This window comes from Pagrus pagrus, assembly GCF_965226575.1.
Source record: "Pagrus pagrus genome assembly, chromosome: 8".
NCBI lineage: Eukaryota > Metazoa > Chordata > Actinopteri > Spariformes > Sparidae > Pagrus > Pagrus pagrus.
Window position 1 is genome coordinate 17,966,365 of NC_140192.1, and position 27,974 is coordinate 17,994,338.

Sequence of the window (27,974 nt, forward strand, 5' to 3'; positions counted from 1 at the left end):
GTTCTTGAGTGCCTCGTCTCAGTGCATCTCTCAACTCCGCTAACAGAGAGTAACAGTAGCTAACGTTAGTTTAGAAATGGAGTCTGCTAACATGAATGACCAGCTTCCAACACAACAGAGAAGTTCCACAGAGCCCCTTTAAAGTAAATTGTGGATGAAGGTGAAACAGCCCCTGAAAGATCTTTGAAAACAAAAAATAGGTATCACATGTTAGGAAAAACATTAAGATGTTTCAAAATTGCAGTTTAATTAACGTCCAATCTTGCAGGCACTGTATTATTTCCAGTAAATATGTTGATTCTAATATTCTAACAGTGTACTATGTATATATCTTGTATTTTACAAGGTTATTTTTAATGTAAAATGTGATTCTCGTAAACGTAGTGCAGTAACAGAAAAATATTTGTGTCTGAAAAGAAGTGGAGTAGAAAGGAGCAGAACATGAAAATACATACTTCAAAATTGTACTTGAGTAAATGTACTTTCCACCACTGCCATCCCGCCAATAATCTATGTGGGCAAAACGGCCTCCGGAGCCATCAGTTTTTGGAGTAACTACCAGACCAGGCTGAGAGCCACTGATCCACGCAGCAGCTGCTGTCCCTGAACGTGCCACACTGACCAACCTGAATAGAGCACCATGTCTTAATGTAGAGCAACAAAGACTTGATAACAAAAAATGAGGACACTTCTGCAGGGAGGGAGTGCTGCGCTCTAGATGGCGCCCTGGAGCTTTTTTGTTTTTATTGCCACAGATGCCTGCAGACTGATGAGTGAGGCTTCACACCATCATGTTCGAAGCGCAACATCAAAGTATGACACACAGTGATGGACTCATCTTTTGTTCCCATATGAACAGCTAGTGTCTATAAATGCAGATTTCTTCTGTTTTGTTGGGGAGAAAAATTGGAAACAAGACGTGTCACAGCTAAAGTCACAACAACAGAGAGAAGCAACTCATCCCTACATACTGAAACGTGTATATTGTAATTTGAAAAAATAAACACAAAACTTCCTCTTAAACAGCCGTGAATCATGACAGAGTGAAATCTCCAATGACTAACTCCTGTACAGAGTGCGAACATTATCCAAACCAACCTTATATCTAGAAGAAACTAGATTGACATTCTCCTACATGGAAGGAGGATTTTCTTGCCCTAAATTGAGTCTCTCAGGCAAAAAGTTTTTATGCTTGGCTGATGTGGAAAAGTTGGTTCATCGATAAAGGCTAAATGTGACATGAACGTCACTCAGGACTAAAAAGACAAAAAAAAAATAGCGGCAAATGAAAACATCAAATCTGCTCAAATAAAAACATGAAATAAACACAAATGCAATATTTCCACCAATTTTTCCACGTGGTTAAAGGAACAGTTCACCCCAAAATGACAGTTCAGTCATTGTCAGGTGAAGTTTTTTAGTCAACAAAACATTTCTGGAGCTTCACGGCCAAACAGTGTTGCAGCATTCTCCTGAACAACTGAAGTAGATGGGGACTTGTTTTAAAATGTAAAAAAACAACCAAAAACAACCAAAAAAAACAACAACATAAAATGTCTGGCATAATCCATAACATCTGGAAGCCCGAAGACACCCTCGGTGTGCGGTTGAATTTGTGCACCCGCTTCAGATGGGATGCGTGCCAACGCTTTAAGCTTAGCAGCTACTAAGATTTTGGCTTTAAAAGGGGTCTAAAAATAACATCTTTTGGGATGTCAGGGCTTCAGGAGACTGTTATTACGCGGGATGAGCTTTATGGAGCCATTTTATGGTTTTTTTTGCAGTTGTTTTTTATTTAAAACAAGTCCCCATCTACTGTTGTTGTTTAGGAGAATAATGCGACGCTGTTGTGAAGCTCCAGAAATGTTTTGTGGACTACAGAACTTCACCCGACAGTCCATCGGCATGGTTGTGAGTGGATAATGACTGAATTTTCATTTTTGGGTGAACTTATCCTTTAATAGCACCTGACTGGACAACACCAGCAGATGGGATCTTGCTTAAATTTGCATTTTCCTCTCCGATATTCAGGAAATTCTGTTAAAATTTGCTCGACTAGTGGTGACAATACACAGCATGGGAGTGACTGGTGCCCAAGAGATTAATTTCTGGACGTGAAATCCCAAATGATGTGAAGGCTGAGGAGGAGACATTTAACTTATAAAGAGCACAAACACACACACACTAGTCCATAATGCCTGGTTGAAGGTACAACAAACAATCTTTATGCAGGTTAAACGACATGTTTCCAAAACTCTGTGTAATAAAAGAGCAACTTAAAAACAACGTAACTTCATTTCTGGTCAGTGTGAGTCAGGTTGGCAGTGTGAAGCACATCCTTAAAGAGCAAAGTGTAGCTGAAAATTGTGTTTACCAACCGATCATGTTGACTGATTTCACTTCAGGGTTTAAAGTTAACTCTGATAAATCTACCTTCTGCCGCCATAGGTTTGATGTCACTCTTCAAACACCTGAGGATCAGCAAGTCCATCCATGATGAAAAAACAGAACAGTTTTAATGGAAAAGATCCACTACAGTCAGTACTGGCTCCGTCTGTGAACCAAAATCGGTCAAAAATCTGAATTTCAGACTCAGAGACAGGAGGTGAGAACGATGCAGTTCACACCAGCATCACACATCATTAATGCAGGGCCCAGATCTCAGCCGTGTGGTGACAAATGTGCAAAATAAATATGAGTATAGCTGCACAGGAGGTGCCAAGTCTGAGGAAACATACCTTGGTTTTTCCTGAGAAGAAGGTGTAACTGATCTGAGTATCAATAAATGGAGTAAAGCATAACCAGATTTAAAGGAGATCATCTCATCCCCTTGAGCATACAAACGTCTCTGTTCCAAAAAATTCCTCTTCATTGTCAAAAAAAAAAAAATTGTTAATCTGATTCTCCACAGGTTAAAGACTCACACGTTTCTACAGCCGAAAAAATCCACGCCGATGTAGCGAGGGTAGCCCTCCAAAGAGTTCATGCCGTCTGGATCGAATTTCCAGTACTGTCGCCCTCGGATGAAGTGAGCATAGCCTGAAAGATAGAAAACACAGTGAGAAATCTGTGTGTAAGGAACTTAGTGATATTCATATTCATGTATTGGGAAGAAAAAAATGGGCCAGATGTATCCTATAAAGCAGGCTGTGGGATAATCAGATCTATATTTGTGCTGTCAAAACAAGCATCGATCAAAATCCCATTGTAACTAACTTTTGAAACCCCAATAGGGGTTGTTGTTGTTCTTTGGACCGTACCATAGATGTCCCTGAAAGTGGCGTCCACATCGAAAGGGATGCCGCTCCAGTCCTGCATGCTGCGTGGGTAGACGGACTCAACTCGGTTCTCCCGGGGGCTGAACCTCCAGTAGCTGCCTGACTTGAAGAAGTAGGTGTTGTAGTTGGAGTCGTGGCCCCAGCGCAGTGCCGCCTGGATCCCGGACACTGACAAACCCAAACTCCTGATGGACTCCGGTCCTCTGATCTGCCTCTCAGCATCAAACACCCAGTAGTTCTCACCTGCCGAGAGAGAGATGGTGAACAATTAATACGTTTCCTGTTTTTCAGGAACGTATTTTCATTCAGTTTTCTTTGTCTAAATAAGTGCAACTGATGATATTTTATACACTGACTTACAACAGTGACATTACCATTATCCTCATGGTTACCATTTCATTTTTTCCCCATTTCTTTTTCTCTTACGACGTATTTATTTCTGAATGGTCAATTGGAGCTGCAGTGTAGCTCACAGGAGACAACACATCTGTGTTTCCTGCTGAAGGGTTTTTGAGCAAACTGTAGTCATAAACTGACTCAATATATTTGGTTGAAACACACACAATTGCTCATACTACCTTATCCACATGCAGTGGAAATGTTGACATAAAGACTTCATTGCAATAATTTCACAGCTCTATGTTAATTAACATTTTACACCAGTTTAAACTTGCCTAAAAGCACATGATACTTTATGATCCTGTGCTCACAAGAGACCATAAACCACATAACAGCAACTTAAAACCTCACTGCCCACCTTGAAAGAACCAAATATTCCCTGACTTGTCTTCAAAGGCGGCATCGATGTTGTCGGGAATCCCCCTCCAGTGACGGGACGCCAGTGCTGGGTAACCGCTCTGCAGATGCCCGTCTCTGATTCGCCAAACGTAGCCCGACTTAAAGAAGAACAGCTCCCCCCGGATCATAGACACGGCATCAAAGTCCGTCTGGCAGGCGTCGGGCTGGGAATGACACAGATCACTTGTTCACATCCACATGTTAACGTTTCCAGAAAGAGCCATTTTATTGCAGTGGGATCAAGTGTTAAGTATCCGTTTTATTGTCTGAAAAGGATCCCAAAATAAAGTAAGGAGGGTTTTTGTGCTTCTTAAGGTCCAGTGAAAAACTCTCAGTCACAAGTTTTACCAGAGAAAATAAGTGGAACCTTTTCCGGGTGCTTGAATGTGACTCTTACGGGACAAAAAGAAAAGAGTTTTGTCTTAAATCCTCATTTATCATCTTTGGTTCAAAAATACTCTCTTGTATGATGTGGTGTTGCGTCACTATTTTATAGTGTGTCATAACCACAGAAACCACTGCTCCTTAAAGGATGAGGCTGGTGGTATATATTTTTCTTCTTGTCAACAAATTGCATAAAACTGAGATGATCCTACAAACAAGTATTCCCTGTGGATATCACATGCCTCCTTGCCACAGAGCTCCATTGTTGTCCGAAAACTATTAAAAACACATAAATGAGCCCCACACTAAAAGTTTATCAATCCCCTGATGAAAATAGTCCCCAACAGATGCATTTTTTCCCTCTTTTTGAGGTGTTTTTTTTTATAAAGTTTAATGCCCACAGTAGGAACCAATGGGCTTGGAGCTGAGAGCCACAGACAGGAAGTCAAAAAGTGTTGAGGGACAAAATAATATAATTAGATTTTTGATATTTCGGTGGGATTTGTTGACAGCTTCACATGCTAACAGCAGTGTTTAGACCTGAATGCTAACACTAACATGCTGGTGTTTATCAAGTTTATCATATTCACCATCTTAGATGAGAATGTTACCTTGCTAACATTTGCTAATGAGCAAAGTTTATGTACATGTGTTTTTTTTTATTATATAGCAGGTAAAGTTCTATAAATACTGTGAAAATATTAAAATCCTCAATCCATGGGGAAATTAGCAAAACCTGCATTAAGAAACTTTGCCTCTAACGAGTCGTCAGGACTTTTGAAAGTTGTGATGTCCCAACTACACAGTCATCGCCCCCAGCCGTGAACATATGCGGAAACGAGGTGGGAATGTCTGCTCAGGCCTGTGACAGCTGACCAATCAGAGTAGACTGGGCTTTTCAGGAGTAGGTGCCTTAAAGAGACAGACAGTAAAATGGAGTAGTAATTGTGTTTTTTAGCATTAAAAGCGTGTAAACATTTTGTAGTAGACACCCAAAATAAAACTTTGAACCTAAAAATGAGCATATAATGGGATAAATAACTATCCACTTGCCCGGTATTGTAATTTTTATACCACAGCCCTTTTTCCCTCTTTGAAGTTCTGAGTTATTTTGAGCTTATGCGGCTTTTTTTTTTTTTTTTTTTTTTGATTGGTTCTTTAGATGTTGCATCAGCTCCACTCACATTAGTGACGATTTCATTGGTTTCTGGGTCTGATGGAGGTGGAGGCGGGGGTGGCGGTGGCGGTGAGGGCAGGACTTGCGGATGAGCTCCGTACAGGTACTGGATGCCTTGCTTGTCATCCTCGCTCAGCGTCAGCGGGTAGGAGAAGGAGTAGTATGCGGACATGATGGCTCCCCGCTCGCGGGAGTGTTGCAGGCCCAGGACATGCCCGAACTCATGGGCAGCAACCTGGAGAAGGTCTGTGCCTGCAGGGGCGGTAGAGAAGCCTCAGAGGATGCAACCACACCTGGTTCAAATGTCGTCTGGAAATAGTTTTAGGTGTTTGTTTTGACCTGCTTGCAGTGGCAGACAGTGGGGATTTTGCTACAGCACAGTGTCACTGCTGCCTCATACTGCTGTATCTCATATACCTGTTCTCCTGTCACACACTGATAAGAAGCTTGTGTTACAGATGCATCAGATAGATTTGACCTTATTTTTTTTACCCTCGCTGTGAACTGAGATCCTCTTTGCGTCCAAGAAATATTGGTAGCACTAAATAAAATCAACACAGGGTTTAGAGATTTAGTAGAATATTTTTTAAGTAATAATCTGAACAAAGTTAAAAACCCATTACAAACATCTTCTACAATTTGACTTGTAGAAACCATTCTGTCACAGTCTTTTGGTGAATTTGTTACATATTGGCCAAAATGTTTAATGCATGTGGAATAAGGAAAATGAATAATGCTTCCTAGAATAAAAATCCTTCCTGGCCACAACTTTCACTGTTTTCATGAGCCTGAATATTGTATTTGATCCTGCAGCTGTAATGAACCTGAGGAGACATTAGTTGAAAACCCTATCCCCTACTGCTTACCTTTTACTACACCCCTCATCTAACCCTCCCCTACAGCGGATGCTAAAAACGCAAAAACAAATTCTGATCCATCCCATTCACTTTGCAAGCCTGCCTCTAACCAAACCCTAGGTCCAACTACAGTATGTGATCCAAAAAAGTGTCAATACAAACAGGTACCAACCGACTCCAAATGGCTAAAATGTGCTCCTAAACACTTTCTGGAGGAAAAACATCATTATATGAATTATTCATTATTCATGAATAATACACTAAATTTCCTCATTGCAGGATTCCCCTAAATCCTACACACTGGATCTTTAACATACAGTAGCCACATCCTAATAATGTATGAACGTATCTATTGCCCCTGTTGACCTGGTCTAACTGTTATCCTATTTATTTTTTAAAAGCAGTAAAAAGAAAGAAATGTTGGTTAAACTAAAAAAACACAACCACCTGTTAACTAAAATCCTCCTCTCTTTGTCTTCACCCTCTCAGCCAAACACTCACCCATGTGGTTTCCGAGGGTCCATGATTCATCGTAGTCAAAGTGAATGTCGCCCTGTCGGTGCGTTTTGGGGAAGAAGGCGTGAGCGAGGATCCCACCCGGGCCGTCGAAGGGAAGATTGTCTCCATGCCAGTACCTGCAGGTCCGTGAAACAAACACTCGAATCAACATTAACACCAATCTGATGGTTTAAAGCACGATAGACTCAACAAATCCTACACCAACCACTAGTCTGCCAACTGACATATTAGAAGAGTCGAAAACATAACTGATTACGTCAGTGAATCAGTTGGTACCAGTGGCGGTCGTAGCTTGCATGACGCCCTGGGCGAACCTCACCTTCAGCTTTATCTCTAGCTAACCGTCTAATTCAGCTCCTGAGATTTCCTGTTTTTTGAGTCTTGTCATACATTTGCAGTGTTTTCCTCACACAGCATTTTCCATGTTTCCCACCATCTTATCTTTTGTGTGATAATGAGATACTTATGTGAGGGCGTGTGTGTGGTTTGTCAGTGTAAATCGCAAACGTCGACAGCATCAATTCCTGTTTTTGTGAATTGAACAATTTTCCGAGGTGCATTCGTGCAGCAGGGAAAACACAGACTGCTGACGTGACGAACAATAAAGCTTGGATCGAAAACATGATTCAGAAGGGGAAAAACACGGAATCGCTGCAGGAATAACAAAACATGCAACATGAAAGAGAGTGAGTCATTTCAGAGATGACACAGATCCCTCATACAACTGTAGTTTTGAATCTGGTTTGTATCTGCGTGTCATTTCTTGCTCGATTATCTCTTGTTTAACTTTGTGGCTCTCTGACGCTTGTTGCAACAAAGATCTTTGTCAATGTCCAATGTGAGCTGGTCTGATTCTGCCAGTCTAAACTCAAAAACAAATTGAAAACGTTTGACTCCATGCCACTGTTGACTGATGTGTAATGGTGTCTCACATAAACATTTTGCTTAACAGATAGTTTGAGTAAATGTTGGATGGAGGCTTCTGAGCTGTGACCACAACATGAAGCTTAGAGTTTAACGAATATGCAGGAAATCAAGAAAAAGTGACCAACGTTATTCTTATGATTCATGTAATTGAAATCTAAAATGTGAAGTATTTCTGTAAAATCCAGGGTTTTTATCAAATGTTCTATTTACTGCTTAAGCAATGAGCTGATTCATGGATATATTGCTCAAAATAAAATTAATCTTCAACCATTTAAAAAATTAATTGGCATTTTTAGTCCTTTTCCAGACACAAATAACAAACATTTGCTTGTTTCAGCTTTTTCTCCGACTTACAAATTAGTCAATATCTTTATGTTTTGGACAGTTTATCAGACGAATCCATTTTAAAGATGATTTATGGACTAAATGATGAATCGGGTACACCAGAAAATAATCCAATAATCATAATGGTGCATCCAAGATCACGAGAATAAAACTCGCGGTCAATACATTTGTTCTTAAATCTCGCCTGAAATCGTTTTAAGGATTTTTCTGTTCAAATGTATCATCAAGTTCAAGATCTTGAACTGCACTTTGGCTTGAGATTATGTTCACTCATTTGTAATGTGCGACAGCTGCATGTGTATGTATGTATCACGTTCGCTGTTGTTTATGCTGCCCTCTTGGTCAGGTCACTCTTCCAGCAGAGATTTTAATCTCAAGGAGGCTTTTACCAGGTTAAGTAAAGGATATATATCCTGGTGTATTTGTGCCTGTGGGCTGAAATAGAAAACTTTGCTCCTGTTTGTTTTGACATGTCATACTCCGCCAGTGTGTGTTGCCAATATCTAAACTGAATTTAATGGAAATCCCTCGAATAGTTAACATCTAAAATTATTACACGTCTGTTCTGTTGCTACAAAACAAATCTGCTTGTGTTGAGGCTCCTTCTCCTTTTACAATCATGTTTTGAAAGTTTTTTTTTTACACGTCTTAGTCCTCCCACCTTGTGAAGTCGATGCGGATGTCGGCCTTCCCACTGCGGATCTCTGTAAAGGTGAGCGGGGTGACGTCACTCCAGATTTTCAGCGCTTCCTGAAAGACACGTCGAACCTTTTCCTCGCCCATCTGCCAGGGAAACCGGACAATCCTGTGGGAGACCGGGGCAGGTGTGAAACACACATACACACAGGATGTATAGTAGAAGGGGACCACCGGCCTCGCAGGCCTCCCTCTAATCTGATATCTGCAGTCGTCTCATCAGCAGGGAGGTGTGCTGTTACTGACGCCCCCAGGCACGCTAACAAAACACTGCATCATGGTCTCCTCCCTTTCCTTTTTGATAAAACCACCCAGTATGATGAGTGAAAAAAAAGAAGAGAAACCTCCTTATCTCTCCAGCAGGATGCACAATCCAAAAAGTATCATTTATATATGACATTGTTCAAACCTCAGATCAGACAGTTACTGCTGCAGCAAAATGCAAAGAATGCCTTACATTTCAGTTTGGAATAAATCAACATGAGTGGTCGACATAATCATTTGTTAAGATGGTCTCTGGTAACATACAGTTTATCTCAGTATGTAAAAGAGGCCCCAGGTTCAACCCTGTTATTAAAGGTGCAACATGGGAGAGTTTTACTGGAGCTAAAACACTTTAAACAGAATGTGAAAAATATAGCCACTTTGACATCACGCGATGCAGCGATATCGACTGGAGTTAGCATGCTAACTATCTAGCACTGGTCCGTCCCATGGATCTAACAAATAAAATCTGCGTACGGCTTTGGAGACAGAGCCTCATTCGTCCCTGTGAAAGCAGCTCAGCGGTTAATGAAGCCAACAAAGCTCAACTTCTGGGGTATAAAATTACTTGGATCTTCCTCATTGTGAGACGCCCAAGAGTGTGCGCACGAGACTTGCGCTGAACGAGCTGGCTAACTTCTGGTTTAACGCCCGGCTAACTTGAAAAAAGATAAATGATTTAATCTGGCAGCCAGATTTTGTTACAAGTCTGTGTGCTAAGCTAAGCTAGTTGATGATTTGTTACGCATATTTCCGAAATGTCAAAGTTTTCCTTTTCCCACCAACTACAGTATGTAGCCTGTCACAGTGATGAAAGATGAACTATGCTCCTTTGCACTCTGTGAATGAGATGAGAAGATTGAAACCACACGTATGAAGCTGCCGGGACATGTTCACACTGTACTCTGCAACGTTTCTGGCTATGGCGTGGGTTGGCAATAGCCACTGGTGCACACAGGTGTTGCTTTTGGCATGATGGTGACTGACTTATAAATCTGAAATAGTTGCAGCAAGTTTTCAGCATTAATAAAGTGGCGTTGGAGATAATTGCAGCTGCTGTAGGCAAACAAGACCATCTCTATGCAGGGTGTCCGCCTCTAGCGGCCTCTCTGCTGTATTTACTTACTTCGAGAGAAATCTGCTGCATCAATTTACGGCACGAAACAGGAAGAAGGGCCGTCTGCCTCAGAGCAGGTCAGTTAGCAGCAAAGATTTATGTAGGCTGTTATCAGCTCTTGTCTTTTTTTCGTGCGAGGAGGGTCAAGGGGGACAGGAAGTAGCAGGGTTTATGGGAAATGTGGTTTTAATTTAGACAAACAAGCAATAAAAAATACCACTGGCATTCATCTCAACCACTGTCTCTTCTGTTTACATAAAGTATTTACTGTTGGAGCAAAGGTAGAACTAAACCATGGCACTTTCTGAAAAGTGTTCATTTAAACTCAGGTGTAAAGAGCAGGACTGACACACTGCTTTCAAAAAATGACAAAAAATAATTCCTGTTTCATGGTCAATTTGAAGTTTGCATGCACATTGCAAAACAACTTCTGCAAAGGTGCAAATATTTGTGCAGGTTGCCTTGAGAAAGCACAAATGGACTTTCCCCAGTGCAAAGTTCACATATAGGTTGAAATCCTCGGCCTTATCTGTGGATTACGTTGAGTCAAGTTAAGTCAGTTTTATGTATATAGCCCAATATCACAAATCACAAATTTGCCTCAAGGGGTTTTACAATCTGGACGGCATATGCTCCCCTCTGCCCTTTAAGATGAGGAAAAACTCCCGCAAAACCCCCTTTCACAGGCAAAATGGAAGAAACCTCAGCAACAGAGGATTAGATTAGATTAAATATAAAATATTTTCTGACTGAGTCATCAGAGGCACATTCTTGAGCTGCGAACAGGTAATTACACCTGGATTTTATGGAAGGATAATACAGTCATTCTTCTATCTCTGTCTCTTGGTACTTTCTGACTCCCCCTTGACTCTTGCTGTTTCTCTCAGCCAACCTTTAAAGTTCCCATGAAGTCGTAATAGCTGTGATTATTTCACATACGTGTTGCTCCATATCTCACCTGTACACCAATATCAGGCCAAATGGTGGCAAAAAAGCAGTTTTGTAGGTGGTTTTAATGGTATTTTAGAGTTTGTAACTTCCTGAAAACTCATAAAAAATGTTGATGGCTCATCCTGCACTCGGGGGCGTACATTAATTTTTCGTCCAATAAACTCGTTATTTTATGACGCTGCCATGAATATATAGAAAGAGGGATGTAACCTAGATTCTGCGCTGTTGGCTGCTTCCTGTATTTACAGGAAACATGTAACTATGCTGAAGCAAATAGTCCTCCATTAGCTGTTTCATGGGAACTTTATAAACACCTCACAAATATGTTTAAGAAAGCCTCATTAATTTGCAAAAAACAGCTGCTCACTGTAGTTTTTAGCAAACACACTGGAGGAAAGAGTGCATTTGTTGGGGACTACTTTCAGTAGCGGATTGCTCTAGTGAGTATTTGGGGCAGCAGGATGGTGTGTGTGTTATTGTGAATAGATACATTGATTGTATGATGGTACTGTAAAATATGAATGCCACCAGACTTACTCACCTACTGACTTATAATTAAAATGTGAAGAATGAAGTCTTAAACACGATTAAACTATGACTGGAAAACTAAGTTGATCTTTCAGTCAGCCTCCTCTCCTGCGACGGCTCCACAACAAGCTCAGTCCTTTAACGTTTTGCAGCCACCTGAGAGCTTCTTTTCAGTTTCGTTAACAACCGTTAAAGCAGTTTAAACGACTCTGCTCTCAGCTGACCCGGCATGACTTCACGTGTCGTGCCACAACATGCTTCACAAGCTCCAAATCCTTGCTGATTCTAAATAAAAAGTAAACACAGGGACTCATTAGCGAGGCTCCACTCTTTCAACACTCACATTTTAGGCATTAAGTAAGGACGGTGGCCCTGTTAGATCGTGCAGAAGTGTAGTTTAACTTTGCAGGTTGTTGCCATGGTCCTGGTTAACCATGTCACTTTGTCGGGTGTCACCGAGAGCGCTTTATTGGTCCGATCCAGCTGAATCTTATTAGTCTGTGGCCGGTACTGCCGTTTAAAGAGCTCTGCCTCCCCCTTCTTTCTCTCTGTCTTAATATAGTGTTACGTTAAAGAATGACTACAATGAGGGGACCCCAGGAGACACAGACAGAGAGGCAGCAGCCAGCAGAGGACTGCCAGACACTGGATGGTGCCAAGGCCTCAGATGAAAGAAAACCAGCACCCGTTTTTCCGAACATAATTTCAAGACTTAAGTACTATAATAGGCCTTCACATTTGACATTTTTTCCCTTCAGCTCATCATTCAATGTGTCTGAAATCTAGTAGATCTCGTCTGTAATAGAGTTATAATTAACAGAGAGATCTTTAATGACAGGAGGTGACGGTGCTCATACCGCTTTTGTCCACAGGGGCTGCCAGAATCAACAAAACATGAAAGATTCTTTATAGCTGCTTTAATTCTTGCATGAATAGATTTTTTTCACTAGTTTTTTTATCTTAAATTGTCCCTTTCTGCACAAATAAAGTCTTTTCAATTGAATTTCAGGCATGAATGCAAGTTCAACAAGCCAGCTGGTGGGAATGTTATGAAGATACAAAAACATTTCTCTTTTTATTCAATATCCAATAAGGAATTGGGAAAAATCGTAAAATTAAATAAAAAGTTCACTTGATTCCTTAAATACATTCACTGAGCAGCAGTGTGTGTGTGGGTACGTAGCTCTGCAGATCTGTACCTGTACGTGAGGTCTGTCTTTTCCAAACGTCCTCCGTACAGGACGAAGCGTCTCTGGCGGTGTCGCCTCCGATAATGCAACCCCTTCTGGGCGGGGTAGTCCGGTACGCCACAGCGAGGTCGGTTCCATGTGTTTGAGGCGCTGGTTGATAAACTCGTCTCCTTTACTAAATCCTGAGCGTGAGGAACCTTTCCCATCTTCTTCAGGTCGGGGAACTTTTCAGAGACCTGGAACACATGCAGGAATAATTAAACATATTTTATGCTATGCGCTCTAATTGTCTTTGGTATGGTGCAACAGTGTACTGAAATAAACAATAAAATCATTTGTACTTCAGATGAAGATGCAAGGGAAGAAGAAAATGAAAGAAAAGGGAAGAGCAAAGTTTTAATAAACGGAGAAGGGACAAGAAGGATGCACAAGGATGCTCTCTGATTAAAATCATTTATCTTAATGAGTAATTGAACAAGCTGATGATGGCTTGGTCAATAAAGGCACAATAAGCTTGCACAGTTTAATCAAAAGATATTTTTGTACCATTGACTTGTCTCATAACCAGCAGGCGAGTTTTTACATGGGAGAACACAAACCATAGAGATGTAAGATGAGACAAACATTCAGAGAAAAGAGATCCAGTTAGAAAGAAATCCCCAAAAGCACATGTCCGGAAAATCATAACGTCTAACTTGCATTATGACTTAGTGTCATAAAATGTTTTATTTTCTGTGTCCTCAGTTCTGATCTAACTGGGTACGTTTGCTCCAAAGACATTCTGGTTTTGAGCTGCCTGTGGGAAGACTGAACACGTAAGAGTCCATCCATCTTCTTACTGTTGGTCTTGTTTGCTTATGTAGGTCATTTAGAGACATCAGTATCAAATTGAGACTGTTTCATAACCAGTCAAACTTTCTTGTCGTAGGTTTAATGACAGCACACATAATCAGGTCACTGAGCCACGTACTTTGCCCCAGTTTAAGAGACAGTCGGTCCCAGGGTGTTCCATTATCCTTAATGCACCCCCGCCAGATCCAGAGGAAATGGCTCTGCTCATTTCCACAGAGCAAATTACAGAGGAGAGCCATCCCAACCCAAGTCCTCATCTGACTCAGTCCTCCGCCTCTAAACCGAACCACATCTGCAGGGCTACACTTACAAGGAACTGTTGGGTGTTCTCTGCTTCTATCAACAAAATTATGAGCATTTCCTTTTCCGCTGCAGCTCAGTGGGAAAAGACGCTATCGATATATTGCGTCGAGATTAAAGTAATTAACTCCATCATCACATCCTATGAGTCTTCCCAGCTTCTCTCTTACGTAATCCTCAATTCGGTGACGTGCAGGTAAAACGACGCCTAAGCTTCTAAACAACAAAACATTCGGCTGAAAAGTGAAAATTGCATAACGGTTGTTTTAACAACATTTAAACGACTATATTTCAGCGTGAGGAAGGTCATAACTACAAGTTGAACACACATACCCCTTCCCCACTCTCTATCCAACTTTTTAGCTGCAATGTCTGCTGTTTCTGCTCGCCACACTGCTGACCTGTAACCTGAAATGGTATTGGACCGGTATACTTCATCAGAATGGCTTCTCGGATGGCCGAACAGCTCTGATTTGTAATTCTGCTATTTTTACTATCGTCACTTTTCTTGTAAACAACCGAATACAACACCATGAATGTGTCCCAGGAAAGACCGAGAATGTTTGCTTTTGATTTCCAACACCTGGCTAAATGGTTTTTGCCAAGAATTGATAATCCTGGTTTTACTGCACAGATGAACAAGATTAAAAGATCACAGCTTCTTCAGTATTTGATATATTTGACAGGGCAGGACCAGACTACATCTGTAGGTACTAAAACTTGTGCAGACCAGCTCTGTTGCAGTTCTACTATATTTTTACACAAACTCCAAAGCTGCAGAGTCTCCAAGTAGTCAACTGTAATGTGTGAAGTCACCACTCACTCAGGGAAGAGTCAGGCCGAACTTTTGTTCATTTATAACAGGCAGGTCGTCAGGAAGGCTCATGCTTCATTGAACTGCCAGGACCATTGCCATACGTTTTAAGGCACCTGTTCGGAGGAATAAAAGACTCCATATCTCTGCTTGATACCAAATGTAGAAACATAGTGGGACTATAAAGACAAACCTTGAAGCTTAAAGTCACCAGATTAAAATTGATTAGGCAGTATTTTGTTACCTCCAGTGTTGCCAGGTGCCTTACAGCCCAAACATCACAGGCACCCATCTACCGAGCATCAGCGACATCAGTGATGTGAGATGTCTGCAAAGTCTGTTCACTCTGCTGCCATCTGGCAAAAGATACAGAAGTATCCGCTGCCGTACCACTAGACTACGTGCCACTTGTACCTTGAAATTATTCTACAAAGAGCAGGCACAGCACCAGGATTTCAGTTTTGGATGGGCTGAAGTAATTTTGGGCTGGGCCTTTTACTTACAAAAGTTAATACTGACGGTTCGTTTGACCAAATTTCCAACTGGTAGCCTCACTAAAACAGAAATGACTGATATGCTGTGGAGGGCGACTAACACATCTGGTTGATTATGACACTTTTTGACTTAATTTTGCTCAGATTGTGCAAAAATGAAACAAACTGTCCCATCATGTTTCGGGTTTTCTTCTGATAAGCTGCAGCAACTCACTTCAATTTAGCGACAGAAATCAGTTGGAGGTTTCCTTGTAATATAATAAAATTACCAGGTATTTACTACCTGCCTATTGGAAACTAGCTAGCATTATTATTATATAATGTTTGGGGTAATTTCAAATGAAATTTGAGGTAATTATTGTGGTCACTTGGGGGTAATTTTGAAGAAAACATGGTAATTACTGCCTACGTACCATGAAATTTGTGGAGCTGTAATGTAAATAAAGTAAAGTGATACTGATTATCCTACACTGGTAATCAGGCTCCGAAAAGATACAGAATAACAAGTCAAAACTAACTCTCTACATAGAAGTTCTTGTTTCCTCATGTTCACAACTCATTAAGTCTGTGTTATCAGAAGATGCACTAGAATTAGAAATAGAAGGCAAAAATCCAATCCAAGACAGATTTAATGATACAGAGGTTTTCCGCCCTGACAAGAAGACTGCCGTGGGGAAATAAAGTCAGCAGTAAGCATTATTACATTTTTTAAATCAAGCTTACATTCCTACATCAAAAGCCCTACAATAATTCACTATAGATCCATAAGATATATAATTATAGGAATAAAACTGTCTGTGTGAGCGAAGTCACAATCGCGTTTTTGTTGTGTTTAAACGAGCCTCACTCAGCTCCGCAGGACTCAAACCATGTCGTTGTTGTAGTTTAAGGGGAACAAAACCCAGCAGGATTCATGGAATGTGCTCCAGACTGCAGAAACAGTGACTGATGGGTCTGGATCACAGAGCAAACAGTACACACCTCCCTGAGCCCCCCCTCCACCTCTCCACCTCCTGTGTTTCACTTTGTTTAAAGGGGATTTCAGCTGCTTACTCTGTCGCACAAAGTACTTACTCACGTTAGGGGGGAGGTTTTAGCCCACGTCCTACAGTTTTCCCTAAATGGCTTGTTTGTGTTGTTAAATGAGCTAAAAGAGATGTGGCCCCCAAACTGGAAATCGCTTGTTGTTCAGCTTCTTTCGCTCTTTTTTTTCTGAGAGGAGTCCGATCTGATGTTTGTCTCTCTTAACTGTTATCTGCGGTACAGACTGACAACAAAACCCTCTGATAAACACAAAAGCCTTATCGTAGTGTAAAGCAGGTCTGAAACATATCAATGTAAAAGCTACAAGAAACTAGCTGGAATTCAGTCGCTATTTGTTTAACCTTGGAGACGCTGAGCGAGCCTTACAGGCCCGTAGCCGCCACTGAGGACAATGAGTTCATGTCCTCAGTATTGTTCGTTGGAATTTGGGGATTTTTAATGACCCTCTGAGGAGTTTATGTCATACACTACGGATTTATGTACGTTTTTAAGGTTTCATTTTGATATTCTTTGAATGCTTTAAATGTGACTTATTTGGGAAAAATAATGAAGTTAAATTAAAATTTGGGATTCAACATTTGTCATAATGTCCTCCAACCTTAAAGGGGCTATTATGCAATTTTGTAGTATTTCAATGTTTACGATAATATCGAGGAAATAACACAAACTCATTAATATGTATCTTTTCCATAACTGAACAAACAAGCTGTACTCACAACACTGTTTGTTGTGTATGTTTATTCAGTTCATTCAATCATGAAAACGAAAAAGTTTATTTAGTTTGTTTAGGCATAAAAAGATCTTTCTCTTCTGATTAAAATTTCTCCCCCAAAACTACGTAGTGCTCCTTTAACAATAAAACAGGTTGCTTCTCAGTGCCTTCCAAAGCATCTTCCCTCTGTGTGGATGAAGTTTTAGCCTCAAAAACTACAACAATGTTTTCTAGCCACTCGTGGTGTTTATTTGTGCTCTTGCACGCAAAAGTACGTATGAATTCCTGCTGAGGGTTTTCTGATATTTCACTGCTGACAGTTGGAGACACGCAGCAGGAAAGTCAAGAGAGAAGACTGCTAGCGGACTGAACTGACCGCACTCAAAGCGTTATGATGAATGGGGTCTACGCAGATGTTTTAAAACACTGGGCTACCACAAGACTGTGTGCTGTCACCATTGCTGTTTTCCATTTACCCAAATGAATTGACTGTTCATAGCAGTGATGTCAAGCTGTTTAAGTATGCGGATGACATGGCCCTTGTTGGTCTTCTCCTGACAGGCATGAGGAGGCCTACTGCAGCCAGCCATTAGGAAGCTGAGGAGCTTTGGTGTTAGCCAATATACACTTAAATAAGCTGTTTCAGTTGCATTTTGCCTCCATTATCTTCTCTGTCTGTGGGCCGTTTTTCAACAGTCTGTAAAAAACACGTTGACCCATATGTGATGTAAATACAATGTTTTCAATGTCATAATTACACTTAATGTTAAATTAAAATGTTTGGCCTTGTGATATGTAATAAAAGGTTGCCACTTCCAGAAAAATAAATGACAAAACACAGTGCAGTACATAAATAGCAATTACAGCAGCCCCCTTAGATCCTATTGGGTTTTCGCAGCCCAGTACTGAACAACACAAGCCCCGGCACTGGTCCATGGCCTGGAGGTTGGGAACCCCTGCTTTACGTAGAAACCCCTTCAAAATAACATACAGAAGAAAAGTTATTGCCATGATTTTGTATTAGTTCAGGAGTAAAAGTTAAAAATATAACTTTGGGATTGAACAATTCATGCATGAAAGGGTTAATCACAACTTCATTAGGAGGATGCATCATGTGACCACAGTATAGACTAAATTAATAAAACCTCCCTCTACAAGACATGAACACAACAATAGTGATGAAAATTCCCTAAAAAATTGCTATTAATCCGATTACCGTGACCAATTAACATGCAGTGGCTCAGGGTTTTTTGTGGCCCCTCTGGGTCTGGGTTCCTGGGCAGTAACCGGCTTTGCCTGGCTGGTAATCTGCCCTTGGTCGTTGTCAGGGTAATGCAAACACAGGTCATTTTAGGTATCTGAACAACCGACTGATGCTGCTGTTGTTTTGCTGCATGGTGCGGACAGCGTCCTTTGTTGAGGACTAGGATTTGAACTGTAAATCACCTGCTCGCGAGCCGACCTCTGTCCCCAAACGAGACAGTTTAGACTGAAGCTGCCCGCTGCCTGATCCCAATCAGCGAGGTGAAGTGGAGGGAGTGTCGGCTTTCAGGTTCGTAAAACTTTGGCTAATTCTAAGTGGTGGGTGCACGGGGAGCCGCCTCTGTCATTTCAAAGAGGGAGATGAAAAAAAACCTAAAAAGTGTGGTTAAAGGACTTAAACCCCCCCTGCCTGTGTGTCAAATGGATTGTTTGACCTGTCTGACCCCACCGTCGAGTAAACCCCTAAATGTGCCTGATTCCCAACAGGTTCCACATCAAAGTTCAAGGTCAAACCCAAACAAGAGCATTAGCCTGATCTAGAGTATCCTGTATGTTTTCTTGCTTTATTGAGCAGCTCTTATCTATAAACACAAAACTTCATCTATTTTAACCGAATTTACCTGCCCTTCATTCTTTTGCTCTTGCAGACAAAAATACAAAAACTGATTCTTACACCACTGAATATACTTTAAGAACCCCCAAAGGTCTTCCCAACCCAGATGCACCTGAAGACATTTTCTTTTAAAAAGCACCTCATAAAGGCTGAGAAAGGCTCAGTAATTACCTAAAACAGCTGGACAATGTAGTTTAACGTGACCCAAACAGGAGCAAATAGTGCAGTCGGGGACTATTTTAAGTGGAAGATTAATCCGTGTTTGGTGATTGAGTGAGTATTTGGGGCAGCAGGATGGCGTATGTCAGATAAGGTTCATGGTAATGAAGGAACGTGTCATGTGGTTAGAATATCTGCAGGTTTATCTCTTGAATTAAGGAACATTTTGAAACGTTTGGAAAAAACATTTGTCAGATGAGACGATTGATGTCACTCTGACGGACCTCTGTACGCTAACTTAGCTTAGCATAAAGACTGGAAACTGGGTGAAATAACTAGCCTTTTGTTACCATCGAACTATAAAGCAAGGACTCTCCGTCTGTCTTGTCTGTTTTTTCTTTCTGTATCTCCAGAACCTTTCAACTGATCTACTTCATACTTGGCAGGTTTATTGCTGAGGACCCAAAGAAGTGCAGTGTTGAATTTGGTGCAGTTTGGATGCGCAACACGTTCAATATTAATAAATTTTGTAAGTAAGTGAGCTTTGGAGGTGCTGGTAGTTTCTGTTACCTTCTTGTTGCAGCTGCTGACTATAGCTTAGCAGGCACACAACAAAGCGTCATCAATCTCCTCATCTTGCTCGTCAAGGATGTGAGTAAGTCTATTTCCCAAAATGATTTAAGCTGGGATTTAACCACTATTATCCTCCAAGCTAATGACCACAAGGCAAACAGCTGAATCACTTTACAAGGTGTAATACCTGCAATGCACTTATATTTTATTGGCCAACAACACAGTGCTTTGTGAAATGACATCGCTCAGGTTTGATGGAGAAAACAGTAGATTCTCATTCATTAGAGAATATAGATAGACTCAGGACTGTGTTTGAGCTTTTCGGCAAAACCAGTGAAACAATTTAAAGCTAGTTTTACAGAAACTAACTTTGAACGGTGTTTATAATTCTGCTCTCTACTCTCATTTCAAAGGGACGTGTATTTTTGGGAAACGTTTGATGCAAAATGCTGAGTTATTGTGGTGTCAATAACTTCTAACTAGTTCTGACAGGCGTTTAAATGGGAAAGGGTTTGTTTTGCAACTTGAGTGCTCTCCAGGAGATCCCATGTCAGTGACTCAGCCGCCGAAACAGAAGTTTTGTAGCCATGCCCGTGTCTTCACGTGTAATTTTGTAGCAGACAAAGAGAGTCCTGTCAGGAGACTTTGTGACGATGTTTGAGAGAGAGAAAAAAATACCCTCGGGACTATTAGTCTGTCACTTTCTGCTGAGAGTGCAAGAAGTCGGTGATGAGACATGAAACTCCCAAAGAGCCCGCGGGCATCACGGATGCTTCTTCATGCTGCGAACATGTGAGGGAGTTTGTGATGAAAGTGGTAGTGGAGGGCGAGGGGGACGTCCATTACAAGTATGGACATATCTAGCTTCTGGTTACAGTGATGACAAGATCTACGGTGCTGGGGATCTGACAGTGGTATTCAAAGAAACATGTCTGTACACGCTGCGTCTGAAGAGCGTCTCCAGTCTAACAACAAACCCACCACCATCACCCCCACCAGGTCACTGTGCTTGACTTTGACATGACCAAGAAGCTGCAGGGAGCCAGTCAGGACGTTTTCACTGCTGCTTTATCTGAAAACCTTTCATCAGAGTCCAACTTCAAGTCCTCTTTCAGCCAAACCACTTGAGGAGAGCGATTCTTAACTTAATACCTTAAAAGCAAAGGTGGAAAGCAATTAGGTGCATCAACTCAACTGTAGTACTTAAACACAGTAAGGTTTGGTATTTCTGGCTTTTCACTTGCTTTTTTTTCTCCATATAGTGACGCTTTCAACTTTCCCTCTTTTCATGTGAAAGCACAAAAATCCTGACAGTAAAATTTACATTTACAGCTAATAAGGCAACTTGTTATCTTGTACTGAAAATGACCTTGTATGCTTTTTTAGTTTTCCTCTCCTTCAGGGTTTTATATATGTTCTTGTGCATGTGAAAGGTCATGTAAGTTAAAAAGTCCCAGAGTCTGCGGACACGGCACCTCCTCTGTCCTCCTGAAACGCCTGTAGTCTGTAGTCCTGCCTTTAATTCTGTGACTTCTTGACATCACACTACGTCACCATGTCACATATTTGCATAATTTATGCCTACATTCATGGTAGAAGTGAAGCTAACTGGAGGCTGAAAACATGACAGAGTCCCCTGGAGACAGGGTGAGCGGTGCTGGCTCAGGCATGTGTGAGCTGACCAATCAGAGCAGACTGGGTATTTGGGGCCTTTAAACCAACAGTGACTGTATCCTACTAACGAGTATTGTGTGTGTATCAAAGCCTGACACATCTTTTTTCACTGTGCCACAGAAAAAATGGATCAATCCGCCACTGAAAGTAGTCCCCACTAAATACCATATTTTGTTGGCTGAAAACTACAGTGGCCTGCTGTTTAAGAACAGTATTCAAGGTTTCATGCTTTGACAAATGTTGGTAAAATATATCCGCTAATTCAGAAATGTTTTAACAATCTAAAACAATAATCAGTTCGTAAAAGGCATGTCTAACAATCATTCTGTGGGAAAACCATCACAAAAAGGCGTAGAGACCAATTTGTACACTAGCATTAGCGTCAACAAACCACAATGCTTTGCAGCCACACAACATGTGTTTTGAATAAGAGTGGTAGGAAATGTACAACTGCTGCAGAAGTAGAAAAGAAAGGTTGAGGGACAGTGGGTTTATAAGGAAATGACAAAAGCTGATTGAAAAATCCCTCCTGAAATTCTGACGATAAAAAGGATTTACATTTAAAGCAGGATATTGATTGATTCAAAGTAGCTACAGTCGAGCCTGCCAATGCTTCTAACACGAATCTATTCAAGCACAAAAACAAGAAGCGTCTGGTAAAGTCAGAAGCTCTTTCATCAACATGATCGCTAACTGTCCAAAAGACACTGTCTAAACCTAATAACACTGAATCCGGATGATAGGAAGTAAGTCATAAGCGAGTGTTTACATGAGGAGACAGATAAGGTTTCAATTTGAAGGGTGTGCTCTCAATGAAAAAACAGGCGACAAAGGATTGCTTACAGTGAGACGGGATTTATAGATAGATAGGATAGATAGGAGGAGGAGGGGATGTACGATTTTTCATCAACAAATACCTTGTTATCGTCCCTCTTAGTCTCCTAATCCTATATATCGACTGAAAATCAAAAACACCCGGCAGTGGAAGGTGATATAAACCATCTGGGCAACTGCATAAATCTCTTATCTTTGCTGGCACAAAAAACTTCCGCTGAGACTTCAGACTTGCAGATCTTCTGGCTACAGGACGACATACAGTACTAATGATTTCATTGTTGATTTTGATTATTAAAGAGAGCACATCTGCAGGAGAGTAATAGTTACCAGGTAGATCATGCATTCTTTATCTATGGTTTAAAGGTTTGTTTTATTTTTTGCATCTTCTCTTTTTCAGACGGCCTCCGTTTGGTAGGAACAGACAGAGATGGCTGATTTAGATAAGAATGATAAGACTTGAGTCAAGAAAAGTTCCATGTCGGAGTTGAAGTCAGGACATCACAGTAATTTGGGGTCATCCAAGTTAACAAAAGATTTCTCTTTCTAGGGAAAGGAATTATTTTAAAACCACAGCATTGATTGCTGGGCCAAAATAAAGTTCCATCTGGAGCAACATGTGGTGCTTGAAAGGTTATCATTGATACTTAAAAGGGCAATTTGTAAGAAATGGCCACAATTTTAGTTTAAAACATTCAAAAGATGAAGTAACATGATCAGCAGAGTGTAAAAAAGAAAAAATAAAGTCCTTTGTATTGTGTTGCAGAGATGTCTACCAAAGTTAGCATGTTAACCAGCTAGACCCGGCCTGTGACAAATGACAAATCAGGAAGTTCATTACTTACTCCAACAAATACACAGAATAAACGCACAAAATGTAAAAAAAAAAAAAAAACTATTTCTACACCTATTTTCCTCACTAAACAGAAAAATACAAGATGCGCCTTCTGAATTAAATAATAACCATGTAACACTTCATTCAAACTCAACATAAACAACATAAAACTCACCAAAACAGTCATGTTTTTTCTTTTTTACAAACACCTATGGTTTGGTCGAAGTAAATCCTCAATTCATAAAGTAAGATGTGAAAATATTCCAGCTCTACGCACTCATTCACCCACTGCTGATGTCCGACTGCTCACCAGTCCTCTGCCACGTCACAGCTGTAAATCGCCTCCATACTCTCTCCTGTCTTCAAACTGGCATCTGTCGGTCTTGCAGACTGTGTTCAGTCCCAGTCTCGTGTCCAGTCATGTTCACTAGGAGGAGCACAGTCAGGCCGAGCCACATGACTCTCCCCAGTCATCCGAGACTCCTTTCAGCTAACGGGGCCACATAGCTCCACTGCTAACTGAGCTACTTGCTAACGGAAGCCCATCAATACAGCCAAAGATAGCTACAGCAGAGAGTGTAGTGAGTTTAGAGTTTTTGGGAGCACTCTCATCGCTCAACATTGTTCAATTTTCTTTGTGTTCCCACAGAAAGCAATGCACGTTTGCATCGTTTTTATTTGCCCAAATCAGCCAGACTACCTTACTGTACATTAGGCGTAAGCTAGCGAACAACGACAGTCGCCGAGGGTGTGTGTATCTGCATGTTTGTCTTCAGTTCAGCCTCTGACTAAGTTCAGCACTCACCAGAGACTCCAGTTCTCTTCCTTTTCCTCCATCTTCTCGATACATTCATGATGTTTCGCACATTTCCCATTCAGTCAGTAGTCAACAAAGAGAGAATTTGCATCTTTGCATCGACTGCGTGAAAAAATTGCTTCAAGTTTGGTGTGAACACACCATCAGGGTAGACAGCTTGCTGGCTATTTTTTGGAAGTTGACATCCCATCTACTATCAACAACCAGTTCTTTATATTCTGTTTGGTTTACAGTGAGGGTGGATTTTGACTCTTAAGCTGCCTTTACATTACTTACAATAGACAAAGATGAAAGACCAATTTCCAGTTGCAATCTTTGTTTGGATCAAGAGATGGAGACGCACCATATGAAATTAATCAAGGTTCAAACTGCGGCTCTGTGCCATCCAGAAGCTCAGTGATGTGCACTTTAATAAATTCAAGTACCAACACCATCCTGCCAGACTCACCCAGTCCTGACAGGGTTCATTCAGTCTGCAGAATCACCTGAACTGTAAATATTTCTTGTCCCCCCTCCTCTCACCTTGTTAGTGAAGGCTTCAGAATGAGGCGAAGGGCTCCACTCGCTAACTAACAAAAGCATCTGATTAACTTCATGAAGGAGGGGTGCATGTGCCTTTTAACTGCATCCCCCTCTGTTGTGTCTCATCAGCCACTCACAGCCCAGCGCAGCTGTGACCTAGATCTATTCGATGGGAACCCAGGCTGGCTCTGATGTCACCTTTGCTCTCACGGTTCCCCAACCAATCGCTTTGCCCGAAGACATCAACATGATGGGGCAAACCAGAAAGGAAAACCCAAGGACTCAGGTTTTATTGACAAAAGCAATACTCAAACAGTTATCTGTTAGCCCCTCCTCTTCACTCAGAGAGAAAACAGGCACTTTGTGAATCCCGCTGCCCTGAATGCCACAGACACTGAGGCCTGTCCAGGCCTGTGTAATCACTCACTCCTTTGTCAACGATGGGGGAACAAATTGAAAACTACTGATTAGACTTTCCAGTGAAATGACCAGCAGACATAACAAAGTTGTCACCACAGGTGCAACTTAGCTGCTGTTAAGTGTTGCTAAGAGAGAGTCATTTATCATGTGTTGAAACCAGGTTTTCAGCTCAACAGCAAATCACACTGTTGACAAAGACATGTCATAACATTACAGTGGCTTGACTTCAGATTAGTGTGAATTAAACTGGAAAAATATTACAAGTATGCCAAGACATAGTGAGGATATTAATGAAGCACAACATCTCAAAGCCTGTTAACTGATCGTTATGGAAAGATTGTTCATTTTTGACATGTGAGTTCAAAACTGGGAAAAGCCACTTCTCAACCCATTATTAAGGGGAGACCAGTATTACTCCCGTCTCCTCACCACGTCTCCATCTATTGAAACTATTACTTTAATAATCAGGCTTTGTCACAGAACGCATCAGCTGTTAAACTCTAAAAGAGAAGCTCTTTGTTGGGACGTTGTGTGGCCTCATTATTTCACACTTCTCAGTTTAAAATGAGTAATTGTCCTGCCTGACACTCATTTTGGTTTTTCCAACGCCGCACACCTGTCGGCTCAGCCCATTACCGTGCTGATAATTGCGCAGTCCGATCCAGGAAATTAAGGTCCGGTCAGACCAGCAGTAAAATGGCGAAAGCTCTGGTAGCAATCAGTTGATTTCAGAGCAACCAGCTGATTCGCTCGAGTCACAAAGGAAATCTGTGAATCAGAATCAAAGATGGAGGAAGCTATCAGAGGCTATTAGCTGTGTTGCACCATCCACTTTTATATAACCTTCCTCTCCTATCTTCTCCATAAAGAAGACAGGAGTCAATGGTACAAATACAATTGTTAATAAATATATGATGTGAGCCAAACTTCAGGCACTCAAATACTTGAATTAGGTTAAAGACACCAGAAGTGTTAAAACACTTCATCTTCACATGGGGTTCATCGATATCACCACCTGCATTCTCCCAATCAAGATTGGGTGACAGCCCTCACCAAGTTTATAAAATGTTTGCCTGATCTTTGTCCACCATTTTATATCCTGATAAAGATCTTAAAGGTCGTGACCGGTCAGTGTTTCATTGTTCTATAAGAAGCCATGTTTTGAATAAAGGCTTTTAAATCTAATTATCTAAAATCTAAGTATTTTTGTTCCTGATCCACGCATGAGTGCCTGACGTTTGTTGTTTTCCTCTTACAGTATGTGCGGACCCTTTTCTTCAAGAGCATGTTTGATTATAGTCCTCGAACAGTTATTTACTGGACTGTTAAGAACACTCACCATGGCATTTTATCATAATAAGATTGTTTTCCTTGTTGTATTTATTTCTCTGTAAAGCTCTCTTGCCATCTTCTGTCCATCAGCTTTGCTTCAAAACACTTTGATTGGCTGATGCTTCAGGAACAAACCAAACGTGATTCACTGGACACTAAACAAAATAAATAACCCTTCTCTGGAAATTCAAGACTATCCTTGTTATTTACTCCTTTCTTCCCTGTAACTGCTTATCTGTGCTGTAAATTAATCTATTTACTTCTCTGTGTACCTGTAAACAAGACATTCCTGTGGGTGAAGCATGCACGCTAAGTGTTTTTTAAAAAAGATCAGGAAGGAGTAATACGATACAGAAGAGGAGAGGATGTAAACAAGGGAAATACAAATTAAGGCTGTTATGATAATATAGTGGAATGCAAAATTACATAACAGGAAAGGCTGGAAAGAGAAACAGTGAGTTGCAGCATGTGCTCAGGTGTGCAGACCAAAGCCTTGCAATAAACTGACTAAAATGACAATAAACAACATGGAAAAGCAGTTAGAAAAAAGCCACCAGGACTCATGACTGTGACAGCATCTGTGCATGTGTGAAGCGTGCCACTGACGCCTTCATGACGGGTCCATATGGAGGACCCCTCGCTTTTATGGTGTTGTTGACAAAATGCCTTTAAGACCTGTTATTACTGCTTCCTGGCCTGCAGACAGGGGAACTCAGCAACCTTTATTTTTTTTTTCTCTCTCTCTCTCTCCCTCAGAGATCAAACCTGGCACCACTGAAGCAAAACCAAAACACTCTGCTGTCATCCTGCATGCATGAAGAGAAGACGTCAGGTATTTAGCTGCAAAGTCATCACTGCTCCCAGAGCTGCTGAGCAGACAAAAAATAAATAGTGATGATAGTCATTTTAAAGTTAGAGCAGCCCCCCTGTGCTGATTACAGTGACAGGTCAGCTCCTAAAATAGCCATTTTCTTAATTACAACACAAGTGTCATTGGTCCTGATGAGTCCCAGGACATTTATTTATTTACACCTGAACGCAATCCCGCACACAATAAGGTAGATTTTCGATTTTGGAGCAAAGTGAGAAAGAAATTTAAAAAAGCAAACTATTGTGCATGAGTGTGTGTGTGTGTGTGTGCACATGTAGTGTCAGTGTGTGTTTAGGAGGCGGGGGGCGCACTTGTAGCAGGAGGAAGAATGAAGAAAGTCAAACACTGCAGATTCCTTTAAAATGCAAAAGAGTGAATCATTCATCATGCGTGCAACACGTTCAAATAAACCTCCTCCTTCTGCAGCAAAACATCCGAAAATGTCCAAACTGCTGCAGAATAAAGTATATTTGGGGGGTTGTTTCTGCGTCGACTTTTGCAACAAGTAAAAGAGAAAACAAATGAGGCGTCCTCTCACTCACCGGTGCCACTTTGTACCTGCTGGCTCCTCGCACTGGAAGACAAAGCGTGCTCGGGAGGACTTGCAGCGCGAAGACGCAGCAGCACACGAGCAGAGAAGTCCGCATCCTCACCGCCGTCCCGAGCCGTGGTGGTGCACAGGCAGGCTGGTTCTGGCGCAGCTGAGTGCGGGGCGCAGTGCCGGGAGTCACACGGCTGCAGGATCCGGGGCGACTTCTCTTTAAATAGACTCTGATTTCTTTGTTCTCCTAAGGTTTTTTTTTTCTTCCACATA

The 27,974-nt window shown here is 41.3% G+C and overlaps 1 protein-coding gene across 1 annotated transcript; it reads right to left on the minus strand.

Moving 5' to 3' along the window:
- Nucleotides 1-1,198: 1,198 nt before the first annotated feature.
- On the minus strand, nt 1,199-27,903 carry mmp11a (matrix metallopeptidase 11a). Its single transcript, XM_084359443.1, has 8 exons — nt 27,703-27,903; nt 13,041-13,267; nt 8,947-9,090; nt 6,996-7,129; nt 5,645-5,889; nt 4,036-4,240; nt 3,261-3,521; nt 1,199-3,039 (listed from the first exon to the last, which is right to left on the minus strand). The coding sequence occupies exons 1-8, from the start codon at nt 27,805-27,807 to the stop codon at nt 2,921-2,923; spliced, it is 1,440 nt and encodes a 479-aa protein (XP_084215569.1). The 5' UTR covers nt 27,808-27,903; the 3' UTR covers nt 1,199-2,920.
- Nucleotides 27,904-27,974: the final 71 nt, after the last annotated feature.